Here is a 23,796-nt window from a genome sequence, read left to right as displayed (position 1 = left end):
CAATGGTTTCACGGTCATCTCTTAATTCCAGATTTTTATCGAATTCAAATTCCACCATCCTGCTGCCTTGACAGGATTCGAACCCGGGTCCCCGGAGCGTCACCCTGGGTCTCTGGCTTACCCAGTCCGGGCACAATACCGCTTGGTCACCGCCTCCCCAAGTCAGGACGGTGGGCAGCTTGAAGGGAAACTTCCAGGTAGAGAGTGTACAGCAGAGGCCTACCCGGCGCTGGTGGGGGTGGTGGGGGGTGGGGGGGGGCATGAAGTTTTGCAACAGGCCCATGTAGTTTAAGAAGCAACCAAGCGATGGTGCAGGAACTGCCAGTGTTTTGCCCACAAACCGACCAGGTTTGAGCTGTTAGGGTGCGACATTTACAGCCGGGTTAAAAATAAAAATGTCTTGGCCGGTCAGAGCCGGTTGCTTCAAAAAGTACGAGGGGTTTGTACGGAGTAAATAAGGAGAAGCCCTTTCTCGGGCTCCGTTAACAGGTTTCGGGTTGTCGCTGGGTAGCACAGGGCTTGGATTCTTACTGAAAGGAGAGACATTTCGCCACATTGCGCACATCAGGACAAACACAAGAATGCCAAATTTCAAACGGTCGGGCAGCACTTGCTGTACAATCCCGAGTGCGCCAATCGATGCACTAACAACCAATTTAAGGTCCTTAGTCGAGCTTGTAACGTGACTCATTTACGCTTGCTCGAAGCGACGTACGATCATGCTCAGGGACCCGTATTCTGCAAACAAAAGGAACATGCTCAAGCCTTGCGTCCTCTTTCCTGTATGACCAGGAACTTGGGCAGCCTATACTCCCCTGTTGCCTCCTCCAAGACAATGCCTTGGCCAATCAGAGTCAGCTTGCCAACCAATCAGCACCCTTTCCCCCTGTCGTCTAAGTTGCCCTTTGAAATTTGGCGTTCTTGCATTTGTCCTGATAAGTGAACAACGAGGCAAACCTCGCCAACACGCCTCCCTTCTCCGCGAGGGTTCAGGTAACTGGCCCAAGGACACGCGGGGAAGATGGGGGGAGCTTTGTCACACGGCGAGCTGGTGTGACTCGGAGCGCGCTGCCTGAAAGGGCGATGGAAGTACATTCAATATGTTGAATGTACTTCAGATATGCTTGGGAGGGGTTAATTTCAAAAGATCTCTTTCAAAGAACCAGCGCGATGGGCTGAATGGCCTCATTCTGTGCCGCATGATCTCTGGTGCTCTGGGGGTGGGGGTTCAAGGTCTGAGGTGCAGAGGGATCTGGGTGTCCTAGTACATGAATCGCAAAAGATTAGTTTGCAGGTACAGCAGGTAATTAGGGAAAGCTAAGAGAATTTTATCATTCATTGTGAGGGGAATTGAATACGAAAATAAGGAGGTTATGCTTTGCTTGGATAGGGCACTGGTGAGATCACATCTGGAGTACTGTGTACAGTACTAGTCTCCTTATTTAAGAAAGGATGTCAATGCATTGGAAGCAGTTTAGGGAATATTTACCAGAGTAATACCAGGAATGGGTGGGTTGTCTTATGGGGAAAGGTTGGAGAGGTTAGGCTTGTATCCGCTGGAGTTTAGAAGAGTAAGAGGTGACTTGATTGGAACATGTTAGATCCTGCGGGAAGTTGACAGGGTGAATGTGGAGAGGACGTTTCCTCTTGTGGGAGAATCTAGAACTAGGGGTCACTGTTTAAAAATAAGGGGTCGCTCATTTAAGACAGAGATGAGGTGAAATTTCTCTCCGAGGGTGGTGAGTCTTTAGAACTCTCTTCCTCAAAAGGTTGTGGAAGCTGAGTCTATGAATATGTTTTAAGGCACAGGGAGATAGGCTCTCGATTAGCAAGGGCTGGGTGAAAGGTTATCGGGGGTTGGGGGGGGGGGGCATAGTCAAAAAACTCGATCCAGGCCTTTCAGGGGTGAAGTTGGGGACATTTCTCCACACAATTTGCAACTCTCTTCTGCAAACGGTGATGGGCCAGTGGTTCATCTTCAATCTAAGATTGCGAGACTTTTGTTGTCCAAAGGTATTGAGCGATAAGGGGCAAAGGTATAGAGTGAGGGTGTATGTCAGCCATGATCTCAATGAATGGCAAGACAGGGTCAAGGGGCCGAATCCAGTTCCTATAATTACAGACTCTAATGGATATAATACTGGCGAGTATATAGACATGCAAATTGCTGTTCTTTCGTTTAATGGGGGTAAAAAAAAAGCGAGCTGTTTTAACTCAGAGCCTTTACTGTTTGGGATCATCTACATAGCAGAAAAAGCACAGAGTATTCGATGACAGTACAATTGGCTTGGCAGCTCTGCTGACGTACCTTCAGTGGCCGAGGACGGTTTGGTTCCTTCCAACGGAGATACAGCTGCCCCGCGATCGACATCCCCACGAACAGCCAATAACTGAAGCTGTAGTAATTGATGAGCTGAAAGATATCTTCAACGCAGAGATACACACAGGCCATGATGCCCTGCGGACAGGAAGGTATGTTAACAAACCACAACAAGCCAAACCCGACTTCCACACCGTCCCCATCAATCACTCCCGGGACAGGTACAGCACGGGGTTAGATACAGAGTAAAGCTCCCTCTACACTGTCCCCATCAAACACTCCCAGGACATGTACAGCATGGGGTTAGATACAGAGTAAAGCTCCCTCTACACCGTCCCCATCAAACACTCCCAGGACAGGTAAAGCATGGGGTTAGATACAGAGTAAAGCTCTCTCTACACTGTCCCCATCAAACACTCCCAGGACAGGTACAGCACGGGGTTAGATACAGAGTAAAGCTCCCTCTACACCGTCCCCATCAAACACCCCCCGCGGACAGGTACAGCCCTTGAAGGAGGGCTGCAGGTGGGGGAGGGGAACCCGATCTGCCTACAGTCCGCGTGAGGCGAGTCACTCACATTGAAGAGAAGGGCCGGCACTGGCGTGAATCGCTCGACGTGGATCATGCTGAGGGCATCCGGCAGGTGACCTTCCCGTGACCCCACGAAAAAGAGCCTGTGGGACAGAGGCACAAAACGTTACCGTCACGAGCGGGTGGGACCGAGTCGGAGGGGGAAGGGAGGGGTGTGGGTGTGGGTGCGGGGGAGAGGGAGGTTGGTAGGAAGTCTCCGGGTCAAGGCTTCACCAGCCTTTAGCCCCAGCCTCGCCCCAAAGGAGCTGAGATCACCCCCTCAGCGGCATAGCTCAAATATTGACGCTCCTCTGGTCGCCGTGTAAATTATTCTTAATCAGTGATACCCCCCATCCTGAAGTGGGGCGCCTACGCCTGACAGCCACCTTGTAAATGGCAGAAGGGGCCGAACGGCCTGTTCCCCTATCCCTCGGCGGAGTGCTACAGTCACTCCACTGCCCCTGGATAATACTGGAACTCTGTTATTGCTGGAAGGAGAGGCATGTTGCCAAAGTTTGCCATCCGGCACGCATCAGGGCCGATGCAAGTGTGCCAAGTTTCAGACAGGTGCCGCCCGTTTGCAACCACAGGAGAAAAAAGGTTTCTTGACTGGTCGGCAAGCCACGGGCAGAACTCACTGAACAATTCTGAGTGCGCTCATAGCCCATTTCGCGAGGCTCATTTATACCTGCTGGAATCTTCTTTTATTCGGTCGTGGGATGTGGGCAGGCCCGCTTTTATTGCCCATCCCCTAATTGCCCTTGTCCAGAGGGCATTTAAGACTCAACCACATTGCTAAGGGTCTGGGGTCACACGTAGGCCAGACTGGGTAAGGATAAAGGGGCATTCGTGAACAATAGGACACTTAGGAAATAATGTTAGGGCTGGGCAGAGTCGACATGGATCTACGAAAGGGAAATCATGCTTAACAAAGCTGTTGGAGTTTTTTTTGACGAGGCAACTGGCAGGATAGATAAGGGAGAACTGGCGGATGTGGTATATTTAGGTTGTCAGAAAGCCTTTGATAAGGTCCCACGCAAGAGGTGAGTCAACAAAATTAGAGCATATGGGGTTGGGGGGGGGTAATATGCTGGCATGGGCTGAGAACTGGTTAATGGGCAGAAAACAGGGACAGAAATGGGTCCCTTTCAGATTGGCAAGGCTGCAGTCCGTGTGGTGTAGGTACACCCACGGTGTTATTAGGGAGGGAGTTCCAGGATTTTGACCCAGCGACAGTGAAGGAACTGCCGATATATTTCCAAGTCAGGATGGTGAGGGGCTCGGAGGGGAACTTCCAGGTGGTGGGTGTTCCCCATGTGCCTGCTGCCCTTGTCCTTCTAGGTGGTAGCGGTCGTGGGCTTGGAAGGTGCTGTCGAAGGAGATTCCGTGAGGACGACTATGTCAGGCTGTTACCTGACTGGTCCGTGGGACACTTCTCCCAACTTTGGCACAAACCCCCACCGATGTTAGTGAGGAGGGCTTTGCAGGGTTGACAGGGCTGCGATTGCCATTGTCGTTTCTGGTGCCTAGGTCAATGCCGGGTGGTCCGTCCGGTTTCATTCCTTTTTATTGACTCTTTAGTGGTTTGCTACAACTAAGTGGCTTGCTCAGCCACTTCAGAGGGCGTTTAAGAGTCAACCACATTCCTGCACTATTGAGAGAACAATTAGCAAAGTCTCCGGGATCTCGGGTTCCGTCAGCAGTGGGGGGATCGAGCGGAAGAGGGGAGGAGATTTGCTGAATGTTTCTGAAGCCCTGGTTAGGCCCCCAGCCAGAGGATTGGGCCCAGTTCTGATCGCCCACACTTTAGGAAGGATGCGGGGGGTCCTCGAGGGGGCGCAGAACTATTCCGGAGACGAGGGGAGGATTTCAGCAGCCAGGTTGAGATTGGAGGGGATGGGGGGGGGGGTGTGGTGGGGAGGGTGGGGGAAGCTGGGGATGTTCTCCCCTCAGAGCGAAGGAGATTGAGGGAGGGGGGGGTGGTGGGGTGGAGATCAGATCGAGGCGCCCACCCAAGGTCACCGCGGGTTCGGACCCGGGTAGACAAGGAAAAGGCCTCTCCTATTCGCTGATGGGTTCAGGGCCTAGAGGAGGGGGGTGGGGGGGGGGGTGCGGGGTGCGGCGGGCATGGATTTAAGGTTTTGGGGATGATTAGGGTATGCGAGGGGGGAACTTTTCTCTACAGCGGGTGATAATAGCCCGGAACTCGCCACCTACGAGGTGGAAGCGGAGACGGTGAATGAGTTCCAAAGGATATTGGAAGGACGCTCGAGGGGAATGAACCTGCCATGGGGTAGGGTAGAGGGTGGGCGGGGGTGGAGGAGGGGGGGGGTGGTGGGGGGTGCTGGTGGTGGTATATAGGACTGACTGGACTGCCCTCCAGAGAGCCAGCACGGGTCTCGATGGGCTGAAAGGCCGCCTTCTGTGCCCCCCACCACCCCCCCTACCCCCCCTGCAACACGCTTGGGACCAAATGGTTCCCAGTGGCAGTGACCCCTGGTGGGAGGTGGGAAAAGGGCCGGGGAAGATTGTAACACCCTCCGGGGCTGACCTGGAGGCTGCAAGGATAGAGGCATTAAGCCCACCGAAACAGGAGAGAGCCACAGCCACCATGATCGTCCAGTTAAAGATCCCAAAGACCTGGTCGGCAAACGTCTGAAAAACAGAAAAGGAGCGGTTAGCAAAACGGAGGAGAGAGTTGGGGGTGGGGGGGGGGTAGTCGGGATGGGGGGGTGGATTGGCTCGGGGCTGGGGTTGGAGAACGGGGTGATACACCCAACGACGGACGCACTCCCATCCCGCTCGAGCCTGCCAGGCATTGGGGAACGGGTTTTGTTTGGGGGGGGGGGGGAGGTTGGGGTGCTGCGAGAGGCAGTGGCTCCCTCATCACCTCCCCCCTCCCTGCATCCGCCGCCTCCTCCTCCAGCCGCGTGACCCTCCGGGGTCCACCCCACCCCCTCTCCCCCCCACCGCCCCCCCGCCCCCCCCCCCCCCCCCCCCACCCCCTCCGATCCTGGCCTCTCGAGCAACCCTCCCTCCCTCCGGAGGCAGTGGAGGCGGGCTAGCCGTCAGGGCAGGGCGAGACAGATTCCTGATAAAACAGCGGGGTGAAAGGTCAGCCAGGGGTCGGCGGGAGATTGCAGTCCGGCCAGCCACTAGGTCCATCATCGTAGATTTATGAATTGATATTTAAATCTCACCAGCTGGCGTGGTGGGATTTGAACCCCTAGGCTCCCCACCGAGCGTTATTCTGGCCCTGTGGGTTACTTGCGCAGTGACACGACTGGTATGCTGCGGTCCCAGGTGGTGCCCGGGTTGCGCCTCGCAGTCGGAGGCCGTTCATCCCGTGGGGCAGCCTCGAAGGGCCGAGCGGCCTGCTCCTGCTCCGGATTTGTGCGCTCGTACATGCGGATCGATCAGTTGCCCCGCCCTTGGCGGCCGTGCTTTCATACCCCCCGGGGGGGGCGGGGGCACATCCGCCTTGGTAATTCTCCTGCCTCAGCCTCCCCATCTCTCTACCTTGCTGCCCTCTTTCAAGGCCCTCCTTAAAAGGACCGAGCTCTCGCTCCCCTGTTTCCCGATGTGACGTGGCTCAGTGCTTGGTAAGCCGGAATCGCCACCTTAGTACGGAGAAGGCCAGAGGTTCGATAGAGGCATTTGGAAAATCATGAACGATTTTGACCGGAATAAGTCAGGAGCAACTATTCCCCATGGCTGAGGGGCCGACGAGGCAGAGGGTGCGAAAGTCCAGGTGTTTGGACAAGAGGTGGCAGGTGGAAGATATTCTTTTCTGCTTGAGCCGACAGGGGGTCATCTGAATCACCGAAAGAGGGGAAAGAGCGACGGGTTGCGGGATGAACTGGATTGGTCCCTGAAAGGGCTGGCATGAACTCAACGGGGTGAACGGCCTCCGACTCTGAGGTGCAACCCGGACACCATCTGGGGTGGGACCGCAGCGTACCAGTCGTGTCACTGCACAGGTAACCCACAGGGCCGGAATAACGCTCGGGGGAACCTGGGGGTTCAAATCCCACCACGGCGGCCGGTCAGATTTAAACACCAATTCCTAAATCTACAATGATGAACCTGGTCCCAGGGACGGGATGGAATTCTACAGTCCCTCGCCCCAGTGGGATCTTCCGGTCAATGGAATTTTAAGTGGCATTTTCCAGCCCCACCCGCCCGCCCCCCCACCCCACTCCGCAACAGGGCAGTAATGTTCCGCCCCTTGGGGGCAGGGGGTGGCAAAGTGGTACTGTCGCTGGGCTAGTATTCCGGAGAGCCAGGTTAATGCTCTGGGGGCCCGGGATGAAATCCCACCACGGCAGGGATGGTGAATTCAACAAAACTCGGGAATTAAAATATATTTCCAAGTCGGGATGGTGAGGGGCTTGGAGGGGAACTTCCAGGTGGTGGGTGTTCCCCATGTGTCTGCTGCCCTTGTCCTTCTAGATGGTAGCGGTCGTGGGTTTGGAAGGTGCTGTCGAAGGAGCCTTGGTGAGTTGCTGCAGTGCATCTTGTAGATAGTACACACACACTGCTGCTACTGTGCGTCGGTGGTGGAGGGAGTGAATGTTTGTGGATGGGGTGTCAGTCGAACGGGGGCTGCTTTGTCCTGGACGGTGTCGAGCTTCTTGAGTGTTGTGGGAGCTGCGCTCATCCAGATGTGACTCCAGACCCACCGCAAAGTGGTTGACCCTTAACGTCTCCCGCCTCCTCAAACAGCAAACCGCTTCAAAAGGGGGTGGACAACAAACGCTGGCGTTGCCAACGACGACCACATCCCCATGAAAGAATAAAGAAAGGAAAGGCTATCATTGCAGTAAACTGATGGACTCAAAGGGGCCGAATGGCCTTTTGGGTCAGTTAAGGACCTTGCGTGCTTATTGGATAGTCACGGTAGGTGGGGACTGGAGCTCATGGGATTGTGGCCTCCTCCAGACTCACCACTGCCACTGCGTCGCTGCTCAGAATCTCGTGGAAGTCCAGAACGGTGTAATAGGCAACATTGGTCAAGATGTAGATGATGGTGACAATGGGCATCGAGATGCCAATCGCCATTGGCAGGTTCCTGCAAAGCAACACAAGAAGTAAAGGGTTAGATGCAGAGTAAAGCTCCCTCTACACTGTCCCCATCACACACTCCCAGGACAGGTACAGCACGGGGTTAGATACAGAGTAAATCTCCCTCTACACTATCCCCATCAAACACTCCCAGGGCAGGTACAGCACGGGGTTAGATACAGAGTAAAGCTCCCTCTACACCGTCCCCATCAAACACTCCCAGGACAGGTACAGCACGGGGTTAGATACAGAGTAAAGCTCCCTCTACACTGTCCCCATCAAACTCTCCCAGGACAGGTACAGCACGGGATTGGATACAGAGTAAAGTTCTGTCTACACTGTCCCCATCAAACACTCCCAGGACAGGTACAGCACGGGGTTAGATACAGAGTAAAGCTATCTCTACACTGTCCCCATCAAACACTCCCAAGACAGGTACAGCACGGGGTTAGATACAGTGTAAATCTCCCTCTACACTGTCCCCATCAAACACTCCCAGGACAGGTACAGCACGGGGTTAGATACAGAGTAAATCTTCCTCTGCACTGTCCCCATCAAACACTCCCAGGACAGGTACAGCACGGGGTTAGATACAGAGTAAATCTCCCTCTACACTGTCCCCATCAAACACTCCCAGCACAGGTACAGCACGGGGTTAGATACAGAGTAAAGCTCCCTCTACACTGTCCCCATCAAACACTCCCAGGACAGGTACAGCACGGGGTTAGATACAGAGTAAATCTTCCTCTACACTGTCCCCATCAAACACACCCAGGACAGGTACAGCACGGGGTTAGATACAGAGTAAATCTTCCTCTGCACTGTCCCCATCAAACACACCCAGGACAGGTACAGCACGGGGTTAGATACAGAGTAAATCTTCCTCTGCACTGTCCCCATCAAACACTCCCAGGACAGGTACAGCACGGGGTTATATACAGAGTAAATCTCCCTCTACACTGTCCCCATCAAACACTCCCAGGACAGGTACAGCACGGGGTTAGATACAGAGTAAATCTTCCTCTGCACTGTCCCCATCAAACACACCCTGGACAGGTACAGCATAGGGTTAGATACAGAGTAAAGCTCCCTCCACACTGTCCCCATCTGTTCCACTCTGGATGACGCCTGGATTCTCCCACTCTTATGTTTGCCGTCCACCTGCTCCCAGGCGACCCTGACCTCAGCTGAGCAGGGTCGACCCCCTGACCCCTGACCTGGTCCCAGCCGGCCCTCACCTGGTGGGGTTTTTGATCTCCTCTGTGACGAAGTTGAGCGTGTCCCAGCCTGAGTAGGAGAAGAGGGCAGAGTACAGCGCCAGGGCGATGTCACCCGCACTCCACGAGGAGCCCGCAAAGGAATCTGCAAAGTTTTGCGTCTGTCCTGAAACGGGGAAGAGCCAACAGGATGTTAGTGAGCCCTCTCCCCCTCTTCAAACATCGGCATGGAGCGGAGGTGAGGAAACGCTGAGATAAGGGCAGCAGGAGGGGGCAGGAGGGGCGGTGTGGGCCGGAGTGGGGAGTTGGTGGGGTGGGGAGGAACGGGGCCTGGTAGAGAGGGGCCAGGCCGGGCTGGGTGGGGGTGGTACGGGCAGAGACGTGCTCCGGAGACACAGAAATGGGCTGGCAGGGCGGGGAGCAGGAGAATGGCAGTGAAAGAGAGAGAGAGAGAGACAAAGAGAGAGAAAGTAGAGAGAGAGAGAGAGAGGGAGCGAGAGACAAAGAGGAAGACAGAGAGATGATGAGAGGGATACAGACAGAGAGAGAAAGATGGAGAGACAAAGAGATATTGAGAGAGTTTGAGAGACAGAGAGAAAGATCGTGAGAGAAAGAGAGACAGGGAGAGAGAGAGAGAGAGAGAGTAGGGCGCAAATGAGAGACAGGGGACAGAGAGAGAATGAGAGATGAAGAGAGAGGCAGAGAGAGATGGGAGGACGATAAGGTGGAGAGAGGGAGACCAGGCGAGAGAGAGAGAGAGAGGAGGAGAGAAAGAGAGATGGGGAGAGAGAGGGATATGGAGAGAGAGACAGGGCGATAGAGAGAGAGAGAGAGTGGAGAAAGAGATGGGTAGAGAGAGGGACAAGGAGAGAGGGACAGGGCGATATAGAGAGAGAGAGGAAAAAGAATTGGGGAGAGAGAGGGACAGGGTGAGAGAGAGAGAGAGACAGGGCAAGAGATAGGGAGAGAGAGAGAGAAGAGAGAAAGAGAGATGGGGAGAGAGAGATAGGGTGAGAGAGAGAGACAGGGCGAGAGAAAGAAAGAGAGACAGGGCGAGAGAAAGAAAGAGATGGGGAGAGAGAGGGACAGGGAGAGAGAGAGAGAGACAGGGCAAGTGATAGGGAGAGAGAGGGACATGGGGAAGAGAGAGAGAGAGAGAGGCAGGGCGAGTGAAATGGGGCGAGAAAGGAGGGAGACGGAGACCTGCTGAGCTGTCACCTGGATGCACGTTTGCCTTGGCCTCCATCTGTGGGCAAACCACAGTGAATTAAATCCAGGTGAGGTGAGGGCGGGAGGGGAGAAGAGCAGAGGGACGTGATGAAATTGAGGCCGAGGATGAGAGGAGGTGGAGGGGTGCAGGAGGTGAGGTGGGGGAATGGGTGGGGACCGAGGGAGGGGGAAATAGAGGGGGAGCACTGGAGTGCCGCTTTGGGCTGCAGTGCTTAAGTTGGAGTTTGGTGACTGAGGGAATTGAAGGATTAATTTCTATCTGAAGTCTTTCTTCAATTTTGCAATTAACGAAAAGTTGCTGTTTGGGTTGGAGGAAGGTGTGTTTTAGGCCAGCCTTGAAACAGGCTTTATAAACGCTCTGCTTGCAGCTACAACTATTTAATTAGACAACTGGCTTTAACAGGTTTTCTGAGGCTATAAAAACAGCCTCATCTTACAATGCTGACTTTGTCTGCACCGGAGTGCCGCTTTGGGCTGCAGTAGCATGCTTAAGTTGGAGTTTGGTGAATGAGGGAGTTCAGTGAGGAAGGAACGAGGTGATCCTTTGAGTACCGTGAGTACGGTCGTGTAAATATTTACTACTTTTATCGCTTATAGCTTTTAAGATCTTATTTTGTGGTTCATCATTTGTCAGGGATATATTCGGTACCAACGAGGAGCAGGGAACAAGGGCCCTAGAGTAATTGATATTATTTAATGTTAAGTGTCTTAATAATAATTTAATTTAAAGGGGTAAGTCATGGCAGGAGAGCTCAAAGCCGTGGTATGCTCCTCCTGCTCTATGTGGGAAGCTGGGAACATTTCCAGTGCCCGGGGCCAGCTGAGTGTGGGAAGTGTCTCCAGCTGCAGCTCCTGGAAGCCCGGGTTTTGGAGCTGGAGGGGCGGCTGGGAACACTGTGGAGCATCCGCGAGGTGGAGACTATCGTGGATAGCACATATAGAGAGGTGGTCACACCGCTGGCTAAGAGTCCACAGGCAGGAAGGGAATGGGTGACCACCAGGCAGAGCAAGAGGACTAGGCAGGCAGTGTAGGAATCTCCTGTGGATATTCCCCTGCAAAACAGATATACCGCTTTGGGTACTGTTGAAGGAAATGGCCTCTCAGGGGAAAACAGCAACAGCCAAATTTGTTGCACCGCAGTTGGCTCTGCTGCACAGGGGAGGAGTAAAAAGTGTGGGAATGCAATAGTTATAGGGGATTCGATTGTAAGGGGAATAGATAGGCATTTCTGTGGCTGCAAACGAGACCCCAGGATGGTATGTTGCCTCCCTGGTGCCAGGGTCAAGGATGTCTCAGAGCGGCTTCAGGACATTCTGAAGGGGGAGGGTGAACAGCCGGTGGTCGTGGTACACATTGGTACAAACGACATAGGGAAAAATAGGGATGAGGTCCTGAAAGCAGAATATAGGGAGTTAGGAAGTAAATTGAAAAGTAGGACCTCAAAGGTAGTGATCTCAGGATTACTACCAGCGCCACGTGCCAGTCAGAGTAGAAATAGCAGGGTATATCGGATGCATACATGGCTGAAGAGATGGTGTGAAGGGGAGGGTTTCAGATTCCTGGGACTTTAGGACCGGTTCTGGGGCAGGTGGGATCAGTATAAACTGGACGGGTTACACCTGGGCAGGACCGGGACTGATGTCCTAGGGGGAAGATTTGCTCGAGTGGTTGGGGAGGGTTTAAACTCAAATGGCAGGGGGATGGGAACTTTTGCAAGGAGTCAGAGGAAGAGGAATCAAGGACAAGAACTAAGACAGAAAGGGGAATATGAAAAGTGATAGGCAGAGAAATCACGGGCAAGAATCAAACAGGGCCTCAGTGAAAAATATTGGGAACAGGACAAGTAATGTTAAAAAGACAAGTCTTAAGGCTTTGTGCCTTAACGCAAGGAGCATTCGCAACAAAGTGGATGAATTAACCGCGCAAATAGATGTAAACAGGTATGATAAAGTTGGGATTATGGAGACATGGCTGCAGGGTGACCAGGGATTGGAACTGAACATCCAGGGGTATTCAGTATTTAGGAAGGACAGACAAAAAGGTAAAGGTGGTGGAGTTGCATTGCTGATTAAAGAGGAAATTAACACAATAGTGAGGAAAGATATTAGCTCCAACGATGTGGACTCTGTATGGGTAGAGCTGAGAAACACTAAAGGGCAAAAAACGTTAGTGGGGGTTGTATATAGACCCCCAAACTGTAGTGTTGGTGTTGGGAATGGCATTAAACAGGAAATTAGAGATGCATGTAATAAAGGAACATCTGTAATTATGGGTGACTTTAATCTGCATATAGATTGGACAAATCAAATTATTAACAAAACCGTAGAGGAGGAATTCCTGGAGTGTATATGGGATGTTTTTCTGAACCAATATGCTGTGGAACCAACTACAGAACAGGCCATCCTAGACCGGGTATTGTGTAATCAGAAAGGAATAATTGGCAATCCAGTTGTGCGAGGCCCCTTGGGGATGAGCGACCATAATATGATAGAATTCTTCATCAAGATGGAGAGTGACGTAGTTGATTCTGAGACTTGGGTCCTGAGCCTTAATAAAGGAAACTACGATGGTATGAGACGCTCGTTGGCTAAGATGGATTGGGAAACGTTACTTAAAGGGATGAGGGTTGATAGGCAATGGCAAACGTTCAAAGAGCGCATGGGTGAACTGCAACAATTGTTTATTCCTGTCTGGCACAAAAGTAAAACAGGAAAGGTGGCCAAACCATGGCTTACAAGGGAAGTTAGAGATAGTATTAGATCCAAGGAAGAGGCATACAAATTGGCCAGAGAAAACAACAGACCTGAGGATTGGGAGCACTTTAGAATTCAGCAAAGGAGGACCAAGGGATGATTAAGAAGGGGAAAATAGAGTACGAGGGTAAGCTTGCAGGGAACGTTAAAACTGACTATAACATTTTCGACAGGTATGTGAAGAGAAAAAGATTGGTGAAGACAAATGTAGGTCCCTTACATTCAGAAACAGGGGAATTTATAATGGGGAACAAAGAAATGGCTGACCAAGTAAATACATACTTTGGTTCTGTCTTCACAAAGGAGGACACTAATAATAAACCAGAAATGTTGGGGAACACAGGGTTTAATGAGAGGTAGGAACTGAAAGAAATCAGTATTAGTAGGGAAATGGTGTTGGGGAAATTGATGGGATTGAAGGCCGATAAATCCCCGGGGCCTGATAATCTACATCCCAGAGTACTTAAGGAAGTGGCCTTAGAAATAGTGGCTGCATTGATGGTCATCTTCCAAGATTCTATAGACTCTGGAACAGTTCTTGCAGATTGGAGGGTAGCTAATGTAACCCCACTATTTAAAAAGGGAGGTAGAGAGAAAACAGGGAATTATATACCAGTCAGCCTGACAACAGTAATTGGGAAAATTCTAGTATCCATTATAAAAGACTTAATAGCTGAGCACTTGGAAAACAGTGGCAGAATCGGACAGAGTCAGCATGAATTTACGAAAGGGAAATCATGCTTGACAAATCTACTGGAATTTTTCAAGGATATAACTAGTAGAGTTGATGAGGGGGAGCTAGTTGATGTGGTTTATTTGGACTTTCAGAAGGTTTTTGACAAAGTCCCACATAAGAGATTAGCATGTAAAATTAAAGCACATGGGATTGGGGGTAGTGTAATGAGATGGCTGGAAAACTGGTTGGCAAACAGGAAACAAAGAGTAGGAATAAACGGGTCTTTTTCCGAATGGCAGGCAGTGACTAGTGGGGTACCGCAGAGATCGGTGCTGGGACCCCAGCTATTCACAAAATCTATTAATGATTTAGATGAGGGAATTAAATATAATATCTCCAAATTTGCAGATGACACAAAGCTGGGTGGGAGGGTGAGCTGTGAGGAGGATGCAGAGAAGCTTCAGTGTGATTTAGACAAGCTGAGTGAGTGGACAAATGCATGGTAGATGCAGTACAATGTGGATAAATGTCAGGTTATCCACTTTGGTAGCAAAAGCAGGAAGACAGGTTATTATCTGAATGGCTATAAATTGAGAGAGGGGGAATGTGCAATGAGACCTGAGTGTCCTTGTACACCAGTCGCTGAAGGTAGGCATGCAGATGCAGCAGGCGGTAAAGAAGGCAAATGGTATGTTGGCCTTCATAGTGAGAGGATTCGAGTACAGGAACAGGGATGTCTTGCTGCAATTGTACAGGGCCTTGGTGAGACCACACCTGGAATATTGTGCGCAGTTTTGGTCTCCTTATCTGAGGAAGGATGTTCTTGCTATAGAGGGAGTGCAGCGAAGGTTTACCAGACTGATTCCTGGGATGGAGGGACTGACATATGAGGAGGGATTGAGTCGGTTAGGATTATATTCGCTGAAGTTGAGAAGAATGAGGGGGGGATCTCATAGAAACCTATAAAATTCTAACAGGACGAGACAGGGTAGATGCAGGAAGGATGTTCCTGATTGTGGGGGAGTCCAGAACCAGGGGTCACAGTCTGAGGTTTTGGGGTAGATCATTCAGGACTGAGATGAGGAGAAATTTCTTCACCCAGAGAGTGGTGAGCCTCTGGAATTCGCCACCACAGAAAGTAGTTGAGACCCAATCATTGTATGTTTTCAAGAAGGAGTTAGATATAGAACTTGGGGCGAAAGGGATCAGAGGGTACGGGGAGAAAGCGGGAGCAGGCTATTGAGTTGGGTGATCAGTCATGATCATGATGAATGGTGGAGCAGGCTCGAGGGGCCGAATGGCCTACCCCTTGCTCCTAGTTCCTCCGTTTCCATAAGCGGAGGCGGCAGAGAGGGGGTGGGGAATGGAGAGAGAGAGGAAGGAGAGCGAGCGGAAGAGGCGGTGAGGAGAACCGAGGGAGCCTTACCCATGCTGAGCTTGACAATGCCAGTGATGATAACCACGATCAGTGCCAGCACCTTGGCGTAGGTAAATATATCCTGGACGCGGGTGCCCCATTTCACATAGGCACAGTTTGTGAAGGTCAGGATACCTGGCGAGGGATCGGGAGGGTGGGTGGTCAGGTAGGGTAAGGAGGCAAGAGAGAGAGAGAGACAGGGACATTAGCGTTTGACCTTTCATCCCACCCCTCCCCCGGATAACCAGTCAAGAGGGGGCCCAACGCCTCACCACGACTGCCCCCAAACCACCCCCCCCACTCCCTAACTTGCCCCCGGCAACCCTCGAGTTCCCCTGCTCCCCGGGGCCAGAGCCCAGATGGCAAAGTCGCTCTTGGCGCTGCCCCCAGAGCAGGCGTCTCCTCCGGCTGGGTCTTCAGGAGCAGCAGGGGTGGCTGCTATCACCCCGGTCCCTCTCTCCCCAAGCTGGGAAGGCGCTGGCCACTGGCAGCGCCCCCTACAGGGCCAGTGAGCGCAGGCGGGCAATTCGACCACAGGGCGCATCACACCACAACCTGTATGCTTCCCAGTGATGCAACGTGGCCTTCAGCTGTCTGGGCCCTAAACTCCGGAATCCTCTCCCTAAATCTATCCTTCTCTCTCTCTCCCTCCCTCTTTCTCTCTCGCTGTCTCTTTCTCTCTGTCTCTCGCTCTCACTCTCTGTCTCTTGCTGTCTCTCTCTCTGTCTCTCTCTCTCTCTCTATGTCTCCCTGTCTCTCTCTGTCTCTTGCTGTCTCTCTCTGTCTCTCGCTGTCTCACTCTCTGTCTCACTCTCTCTCTGTCTCTCTCTCTCTCTGTCTCTCTCCCTCTCTGTCTCTCTCTCTCTCTGTCTCTCTCTCTCTCTGTCTCTCTCTCTCTCTGTCTCTCTCTCTCTGTCTCTCTCTGTCTCTCTCTCTTTGTCTCCCTGTCTCTCTGTCTCTCTCTCTACGTCTCTCTCTCTACGTCTCCCTGTCTCTCTGTCTCTCTCTCTCGTTGTCTCTCGCTGTCTCTCTCTTTGTCTCTCGCTGTCTCTTGCTGTCTCTCTGTCTCTCGCTGTCTCTCTCTCTGTCTCACTCTCTCTCTGTCTCTCTTTCTTTATCTCCCTGTCTCTCTCTCTCTCTCTGTCTCTTGCTGTCCCTTTCTGTCTCTTGCTGTCCCTCTCTCTCTGTCTCTCGCTGTCTCTCTCTCTGCCTCTTGCTGTCTCTTTCTCTCTGTCTTTTGCTATCCCTCTCTCTGTCTCTCTCTGTCTCATGCTGCCTCTCTCTCTCTCTGTCTCTCTCTCTCTGTCTCTGTCTCTTTCTCTGTCTCTCTTTCTCTGTCTCTGTCTTCTCTCTCTCTTTCTCTGTCTCTTTCTCTGTCTCTTTCTCTGTCTCTCTTTCTCTGTCTCTGTCTTCTCTCTCTCTTTCTCCGTCTCTCTCTTTCTCCATCTCTCTCTTTCTCCATCTCTCTCTTTCTCCATCTCTCTCTTTCTCCATCTCTCTCTTTTTCCATCTCTCTCTTTCTCCATCTCTCTCTTTCTCCATCTCTCTCTCTCTCTCCTCCTTTAAGATGCTCCCTAAAAACGAGTGAACGTTTGGGTCACTGTCCTGATAAATGCTCTCTTGGTGAAAGTGTGCCTGCTGAGGCTCCAGTGAAGGCTCCTGTGGGGGGGGGGCGGCGGGCGTGTGTCTGTGTGTGTGTGTGTGTGTGTGTGTGTGTGTGATTGAGTCAGAGGTGCTAGGGGATGGTTGCGACAGCTTTAGACCAGCCTGCATGATGACAGGACGCAGCGCTGACGCATTCCTCCCTCACCACCCCACCCCAAAAACCGACCGAAACAGGAAGCAGCTGTCCTGCTTTCGCTCTGTTCCCACAGACTGGCTCTCGTGAGCAGGGCCCTTGACTCCTGACTCACAAAAGGCAAGGTGCAGCTCTGTCAGCACTTCACAGAGACAGCAACTCAGCCTTGGGGAGGAAGCTTCTCATCAGCGAAAAGACCAAGGCTGCTCGCAGAGAGCGAGAGACAGAGGCAGGGAGAGAGAGACTGAGAGAAAGAGACACAGAGACAGGGGGGGGGAGAGAGAGAGACAGAGACAGAGGCAGGGAGAGACAGAGAGACAGAGAGAGACAGAGACAGAGGCAGGGAGAGACAGAGAGAGACAGAGGCAGGGAGACACAGAGAGACAGAGACAGAGGCAGGTAGAGACAGAGAGACAGAGAGAGACAGAGACAGGGGGAGAGAGAGAGATAGGGGGAGAGAGAGTGAGAGAGAGAGAGATACAGAGACAGAGACAGGGAGAGAGAGAGAGACAGGGAGAGAGACAGAGACAGGGAGAGAGAGAGAGAGAGACAGAGACAGGGGGAGAGAGATTGAGAGAGAGAGACAGACAGAGATGGGGAGAGAGAGAGAGTGAGAGAGAGAGGCAGAGACAGAGACAGGGGGAGAGAGAGAGAGAGAAAGACAGAGACAGGGGAAGAGAGTGTGATAGAGAGAGTGAGAGAGACAGAGGCAGTGAGAGAGAGAGTGAGAGAGAGAGACAGACAGAGACAGGGAGAGAGAAAGTGAGAGGGAGAGGGAGTGAGAGACGGAGACAGGGAGAGATAGAGAGTGAGAGAGACAGAGACTGGGGGAGAGAGAGAGTGAGAGAGAGAGAGAGAGAGTGAGAGACAGAGACAGGGAGAGAGTGGGTGAGAGAGAGAGACCAAGAGACAGAGACAGGGAGGGAGAGAGTGAGAGAGACAGAGACAGGGGGAGAAAGAGAGTGAGAGAGAGAGACAGAGGCAGAGACAGGGGGAGAGAGAGAGAGAGAGAGAGAGAGACAGAGATAGGGAGAGAGAGAGAGTGAGAGAGACAGAGACAGGGGAGAGAGAGAGTGAGAGAGAGTGAGAGAGAGAGACAGAGACAGGGAGAGAGAGAGTGAGATAGAGAGTGAGAGAGCGAGAGACAGAGACAGGGAGAGAGTGGGTGAGAGAGAGAGACCAAGAGACAGGGAGAGAGAGAAAGAGCAAGAGACAGTGACAGGGAGAGAGAGAGAGGGAGAGGGAGTGAGAGAGAGAGAGAGACCGAGAGCAGAATTACCAAGGCTCTGAGAGATTAAAACAAAAATTGCTGGAAAAACACAGCAGGTTTTCTTTATCTCTTTTTCCAGCGCAAACTGGAGGAACAGCACCTCAACCTCCGATTAGGTATCTTACAGCCTTCCAGACTTAACTTCGGGTCCAACAACTTCGGACCATCAACTCTTGCCTCCATCTCTACTCCTTTTTTAATCCAGTTATTTATTTTAACTTTTTTAATTGTCTATTTTTATTTATTCATTTTTCTCCTCTTTCTATATATATATATATATATATATATGTTTTCATCGTTTGGCTTTATCCCTTTCCCTCAGTCTCCCCTCCACTCACAGGGCCATCTGTTACTTGTTCCATGTTGTTCATTCAGAGAGCGCTCACCCTCGTTCTGCTATTGACACGTTCTGCTCTCGTACCTTTATGCCGTTATCAGCACCTCCTTTAGTCTTTAACACTACCATTAACACTCCCTTCTGCTCGTGCCCATGACATCTTTGTCAGTCTCTCCTCAGCCCCCACCTATCGTTGACCTTCTATCCTGCTTTACCTGCTCCACTCCGAGAGTATCCCATCACACTCCTGAATTTGCGCCTTGTAGTTGGTGGACAGGCTCTGGGGAGTCAGGAGGTGAGTTACTCACCGCAGGATTCCCAGCCTCTGACCTGTTCTTGTAGCCACAGTGTTTATATGGCTAGCCCAGTTCAGTTTCTGGTCAATGGTAACCCCCAGGGGGTTGATAGTGGGGGGATTCGGCGATGGTAATGCCATTGAACATCAAGGGGGAGATGGTTGGATTCTCTCTTGTTGGAGATGGTCATTGCCTGACACTTGTGTGGCGTGAATGTTACTTGCCACCTGTCAGCCCGAACCTGGATATTGTCCAGGTCTTGCTGCATTGGGACATGGATGAGATCAAACAAAGATTTCATGAAGCGACTGCCAAGAGTGGCAATGGGTACAGTAAAGAAACAAAAGGCGTGTCGAAATGGGGTTATGTAGCGACCATCTGAATACACCAAGCCAGCCAAAACGAAGCAGTAAGAAACACACGGAGAATGAGAAGGAGGCAGAGGTCATGGTCTAAAGTTGTTGAACTCGATGTCGAGTCCAGGAGGCTGCAGAGTGCTGAGCCTAAAGAGGAGGTGCTGTTCCTCAAGCTGGTGTTGGGCTTAACTGGAACGCTGTAGCTGACTGAGGACCGAGAGGTCAGAGTGAGAGCCAGGTGGAGAATTGAACTGACAAGGGATGGGAAGAGCGGGGTGGTGCTTGCCAACTGAAAGGGCACCGGAAGGAGACCAGGAGTACAGTCGCAGAGTAGGACTGAGAAGTATCCTTCAGCCTGTGCTCTCTTAGGCTAACTTTGGCCTCAAGAGTCTCACTTGGGTTCAGTGCCTTTTGAGGAGAAGGCCAAATTAGGCTCCTCTCCCCTCCCCCTCTTCCCACCAACCCCCCCACCCCGACCCCCGACCCCTGAACCCGCACCGATCCCATCTGCCACTGTCAGCCACCAGAAAGCTAAAGGGGTTTGAGAAGAGCAGGTTGGGGCTCAAAACCTGATGCACACTGTGGTCGAACATCCAATCAGCACCAACGAACGTAAATCGGTAGGTTGTTCAGGCGCTTTTATCTAGGGGGGAGGGGTGGTGGGGGGAGCAAGCCATTAGGTCCATATTGGACACCCCTCCCTTCTGAACAATTGACCCTTGATATTGGACACCTCCCTTCTCAACAAGTGGCCCTCAATATTGGACTCCCCCCACCAATACAATTGGCCCCTGATATTAAACCCCCATTCTCCCAAACAATTGACCCTCGATATTGGACCCTCACCCTACCAAACAGTTGGCCCTCGATATTGGACTCCTTCCCTCCTGAACAATTGACCCTCAATATTGGACCCTCACCCTCCCAAACAATTAACCCTCGACATTGGACCCTCACCCTCCCAAACAATTGACCCTTGATATTTGACCCCTCTCTCCTGAACAACTGGCCATTGATATTGGACCCTCTCCCTCCTGAACAATTGACCCTCGATATTGAGCCCCCTCCCTCCTGAACAATTGACCCTCGATATTGAGCCCCCTCCCTCCTGAACAATTGACCCTTGATATTGGACCCTCACCCTCCTGAAAAATTGACCCTCAATATTGGACCCCCCTCCCTCCTGAACAATTGACCCTCGGTATTGGACCCCCTCCCCCAAACAATTGACCTTCAATATTGGACCCCTTCCCTCCTGAACAATTGACCCTCAATATTGGACCCCCTCCTTCCTGAACAATTGACCCTCAATATTGGACCCCCCAAACAATTGACCCTCGATATTTGACGCCCCTCCCTCCTGAAGAATTGACCCTCGATATTGGACACCCTCCCTCCTAAACAATTGACCCTCAATATTGGACCCCCTCCCCCAAACAATTGACCCTCGATATTGGACCCCCTCCCCCAAACAATTGACCCTCAATATTGAACCCCTTCCCTCTTGAACAATTGACCCTCAATATTGGACCCCCTCCCCCAAACAATTGACCCTCAATATTGGACTCCCTCCCTCCTGAACAATTGACCCTCAATACTGGACCCTCCAAACAATTGACCCTTGATATTTGACCCCTCTCCCTCCTGAAGTATTGACCCTCGATATTGGACCCCCTCCCCCAAACAATTGACCCTCAATATTGGACCCCCCAAACAATTGACCCTCGATATTTGACACCCCTCCCTCCTGAAGAATTGAACCTCGATATTTGACTCCCTTCCCTCCTGAAGAATTGACCCTCGATATTGGACTCCCTCTTTCTTGAACAATTGACCCTCGATATTGGACCCCCCAAACAATTGGGCGTCGGTATTGGACCCTCACCCACCCAAACAATTGGCCCTCGATATTGGACCCTCACCCTACTGAACAATTGACCCTTGATATTGAGCCCCCTCCCTCCTGAACAATTGACCCTCAATATTGAGACCCCTCCCTCCTGAACAATTGACCCTCGATATTGAGCCCCCACCCTCCTGAACAATTGACCCTCGATATTGGACCCCTCCCTCTTGAACAATGGACCCTCGATATTGGACACCCTCCCTCCCTCAATTGACCCTCAATATTGAACCCCCTCCCTCCCTCCATTGACCCTCGATATTGGACTCCCTCCCTCCTGAACAATTGACCCTCGATATTGGACCCCATCCCTCCTGAACAATTGACCCTCGATATTGGACCCCCTCCCTCCTGAACAGTTGGCCCTCGATATTGGAATCCACCCAAACCATTGGCCCTCGGTATTGGACCCTCACCCACCCAAACAATTGGCCCTCGATATTGGACCCTCTCCCTCCTGAACAATTGACCCTCGATATTGGACCCTCACCCTCCTGAACAATTAACCCTCAATATTGGACCCCCTTCCCCAAACAATTGACCCTCAATATTGGACCCCTTCCCTCCTGAACAATTGACCCTCAATATTGGACCCCCTCCCCCAAACAATTGACCCTCGATATTTGACTCCCTTCCCTCCTGAACAATTGGCCCTCGATATTAGACCCCTTCCCTCCTGAACAATTGACCCTCGATATTGGACCCAATCCCTCCTGAACAATTGACCCTCGATATTGGACCCCCTCCCTCCTGAACAATTGACCCTCAATATTGGAACCCCCCAAACAATTGACCCTCGATTTTGGACCCCCTCCCTCCTGAACAATTGGCCCTCGATATTTGACTCCCGTCCCTCCTGAACAATTGACCCTCGATACTTGACTCCCCTCCTGAACAATTGACTTTCAATATTGGACCCCCCCAACAATTGACCTTCGATATTTGACTCCCTTCCCTCCTGAACAACTGACCCTCAATATTGGACCCCCCAAACAATTGACCCTCGATATTTGACTCTTTTCCCTCCTGAACAATTGACCTTCAATATTGGACCCCCCAAACAATTGACCCTCGATATTGGACCCCCCTCCCTCCTGAACAATTGACCCTCGATATTGGACTCCCTCCTTCCTGAACAATTGACCCTCGATATTGGACTCCCTCCTTCCTGAACAATTGACCCTCGATATTAGACTCCCTCCTTCCTGAACAATTGACCCACGATATTGGACTCCCTCCTTCCTGAACAATTGACCCTCGAAATTGGACTCCCTCCTTCCTGAACAATTGACCCTCGATATTGAACTCCCTCCTTCCTGAACAACTGACCCTCGATATTGGACTCCCCAAACAATTGACCCTCGATATTGGACCCCCCCCAAACAATTGACCCTCGATATTGGACCCCCCCTCCCTCCTGATGAATTGACCTTCGATATTTGACCCCCCCCTTCCTCCTGAACAATTGACCCTCGATATTGGAACCCCCAAATAATTGACCCACGATATTGGACCCTCCCCGCCACACCCCTGCAGCCCAAACCCCGAGCAACCGTCGGCACCTCGGGACCCCGGTACTCACAGATACAGGCCGCAGCTATGAGGCGAGCGGCTAGGTAGGGCTGTTCGCAGGTGGGGAAGATGGGTTGCACCATGTAGTTGGCGAAGGTAATGGCGATGATGGCCTGGCTGGTGGGCTCGATGATCAGCAGCGACGTCCAGAGGCGTATAAACGCCACAAAGCCCCCGAAGGCCTCCAGGATGTAGGCGTAGCTGGCCCCCGACTTGGTGATGGTGGTGCCCAGCTCGGCGTAGCACAGGGCCCCGAAGATGGAGAAGAGGCCGCCCACGGCCCACACCACCAGCGAGAGGCCATAGGAGGCGCTGTACATCAGCACCCCCTTGGGCGAGACGAAGATGCCGGAGCCGATCATGTTGCCCACGATCAGGCAGACCCCGTTCAGCAGCGAGATCTCCTTCTTCAGCTGCATCGCCTCCGCCGGGGCCGAGGGCTGGGCGTCGGCCGGGGGCGCCGCCTCCTTCTCGGGCACGGTGGCATACTTGGCACAGATATCGGACATGGCAGCCGCTTCCCCTGTTCAGGAGCGCGTCCTCATAGCCAGGTGGACCGGGAGAAGTGATGCTGCGACCTCAAAGCAAAATCTGAGTGGGATAGAGAAGGAAAATGGTTAGTTTAATGTCACCAGTCGGACAATTCCTGAACTAAGAGACTATATATTCCCTGTTTGTTGTTAGAAATAGACTCTGTTTGTTGTTAGAAATAGACTCTGTTTGTTGTTAGAAATAGACTCTGTTTGTTGTTAGAAATAGCTTCCGTTTGTTGTCAAAAATAGACTCTGTTGTTAGGAATACACACCGTTTGTTGTTAGAACTAGAAAGTTGTTGTCAGATATAGATTCTGCTTGTTGTTAGAAATAGACTCCATTCGTCATTAGAAATAGACTCTGTTTATTGTTAGAAATAGATTCCGTTTGCTGTCAGGAATGGACTCTGTTATTAGGAATACACCCCGTTTGTTGTTAGAACTGGAATGTTGTTGTCAGAAATAGACTCTGCTTGTTGTTAG

General features: G+C 51.8%; 1 protein-coding gene across 1 annotated transcript in view; it reads right to left on the bottom strand.

The window, feature by feature from the left end:
- LOC121270389 (Y+L amino acid transporter 2-like) overlaps window positions 1-23,341 on the bottom strand; it is a 57,134-nt gene extending 33,793 nt beyond the window's left edge. The window contains exons 1-7 of the mRNA XM_041175692.1: window positions 22,792-23,341; window positions 15,259-15,384; window positions 9,194-9,338; window positions 7,839-7,962; window positions 5,443-5,546; window positions 2,899-2,995; window positions 2,309-2,458 (exon numbers count right to left, since the gene is read on the bottom strand). Coding sequence (XP_041031626.1) covers window positions 2,309-2,458; window positions 2,899-2,995; window positions 5,443-5,546; window positions 7,839-7,962; window positions 9,194-9,338; window positions 15,259-15,384; window positions 22,792-23,290 — 1,245 coding nt within the window. The 5' untranslated portion in view covers window positions 23,291-23,341. The remainder of the gene's footprint in view (window positions 1-2,308; window positions 2,459-2,898; window positions 2,996-5,442; window positions 5,547-7,838; window positions 7,963-9,193; window positions 9,339-15,258; window positions 15,385-22,791) is intronic.
- Between the last annotated feature and the right edge of the window lie 455 nt (window positions 23,342-23,796).

Source organism: Carcharodon carcharias, chromosome 27 (genome assembly GCF_017639515.1).
Source record: "Carcharodon carcharias isolate sCarCar2 chromosome 27, sCarCar2.pri, whole genome shotgun sequence".
Lineage (NCBI taxonomy): Eukaryota > Metazoa > Chordata > Chondrichthyes > Lamniformes > Lamnidae > Carcharodon > Carcharodon carcharias.
Note: the sequence above shows the minus strand (reverse complement) of the source record. Positions and strands in the feature narration are given on the sequence as shown.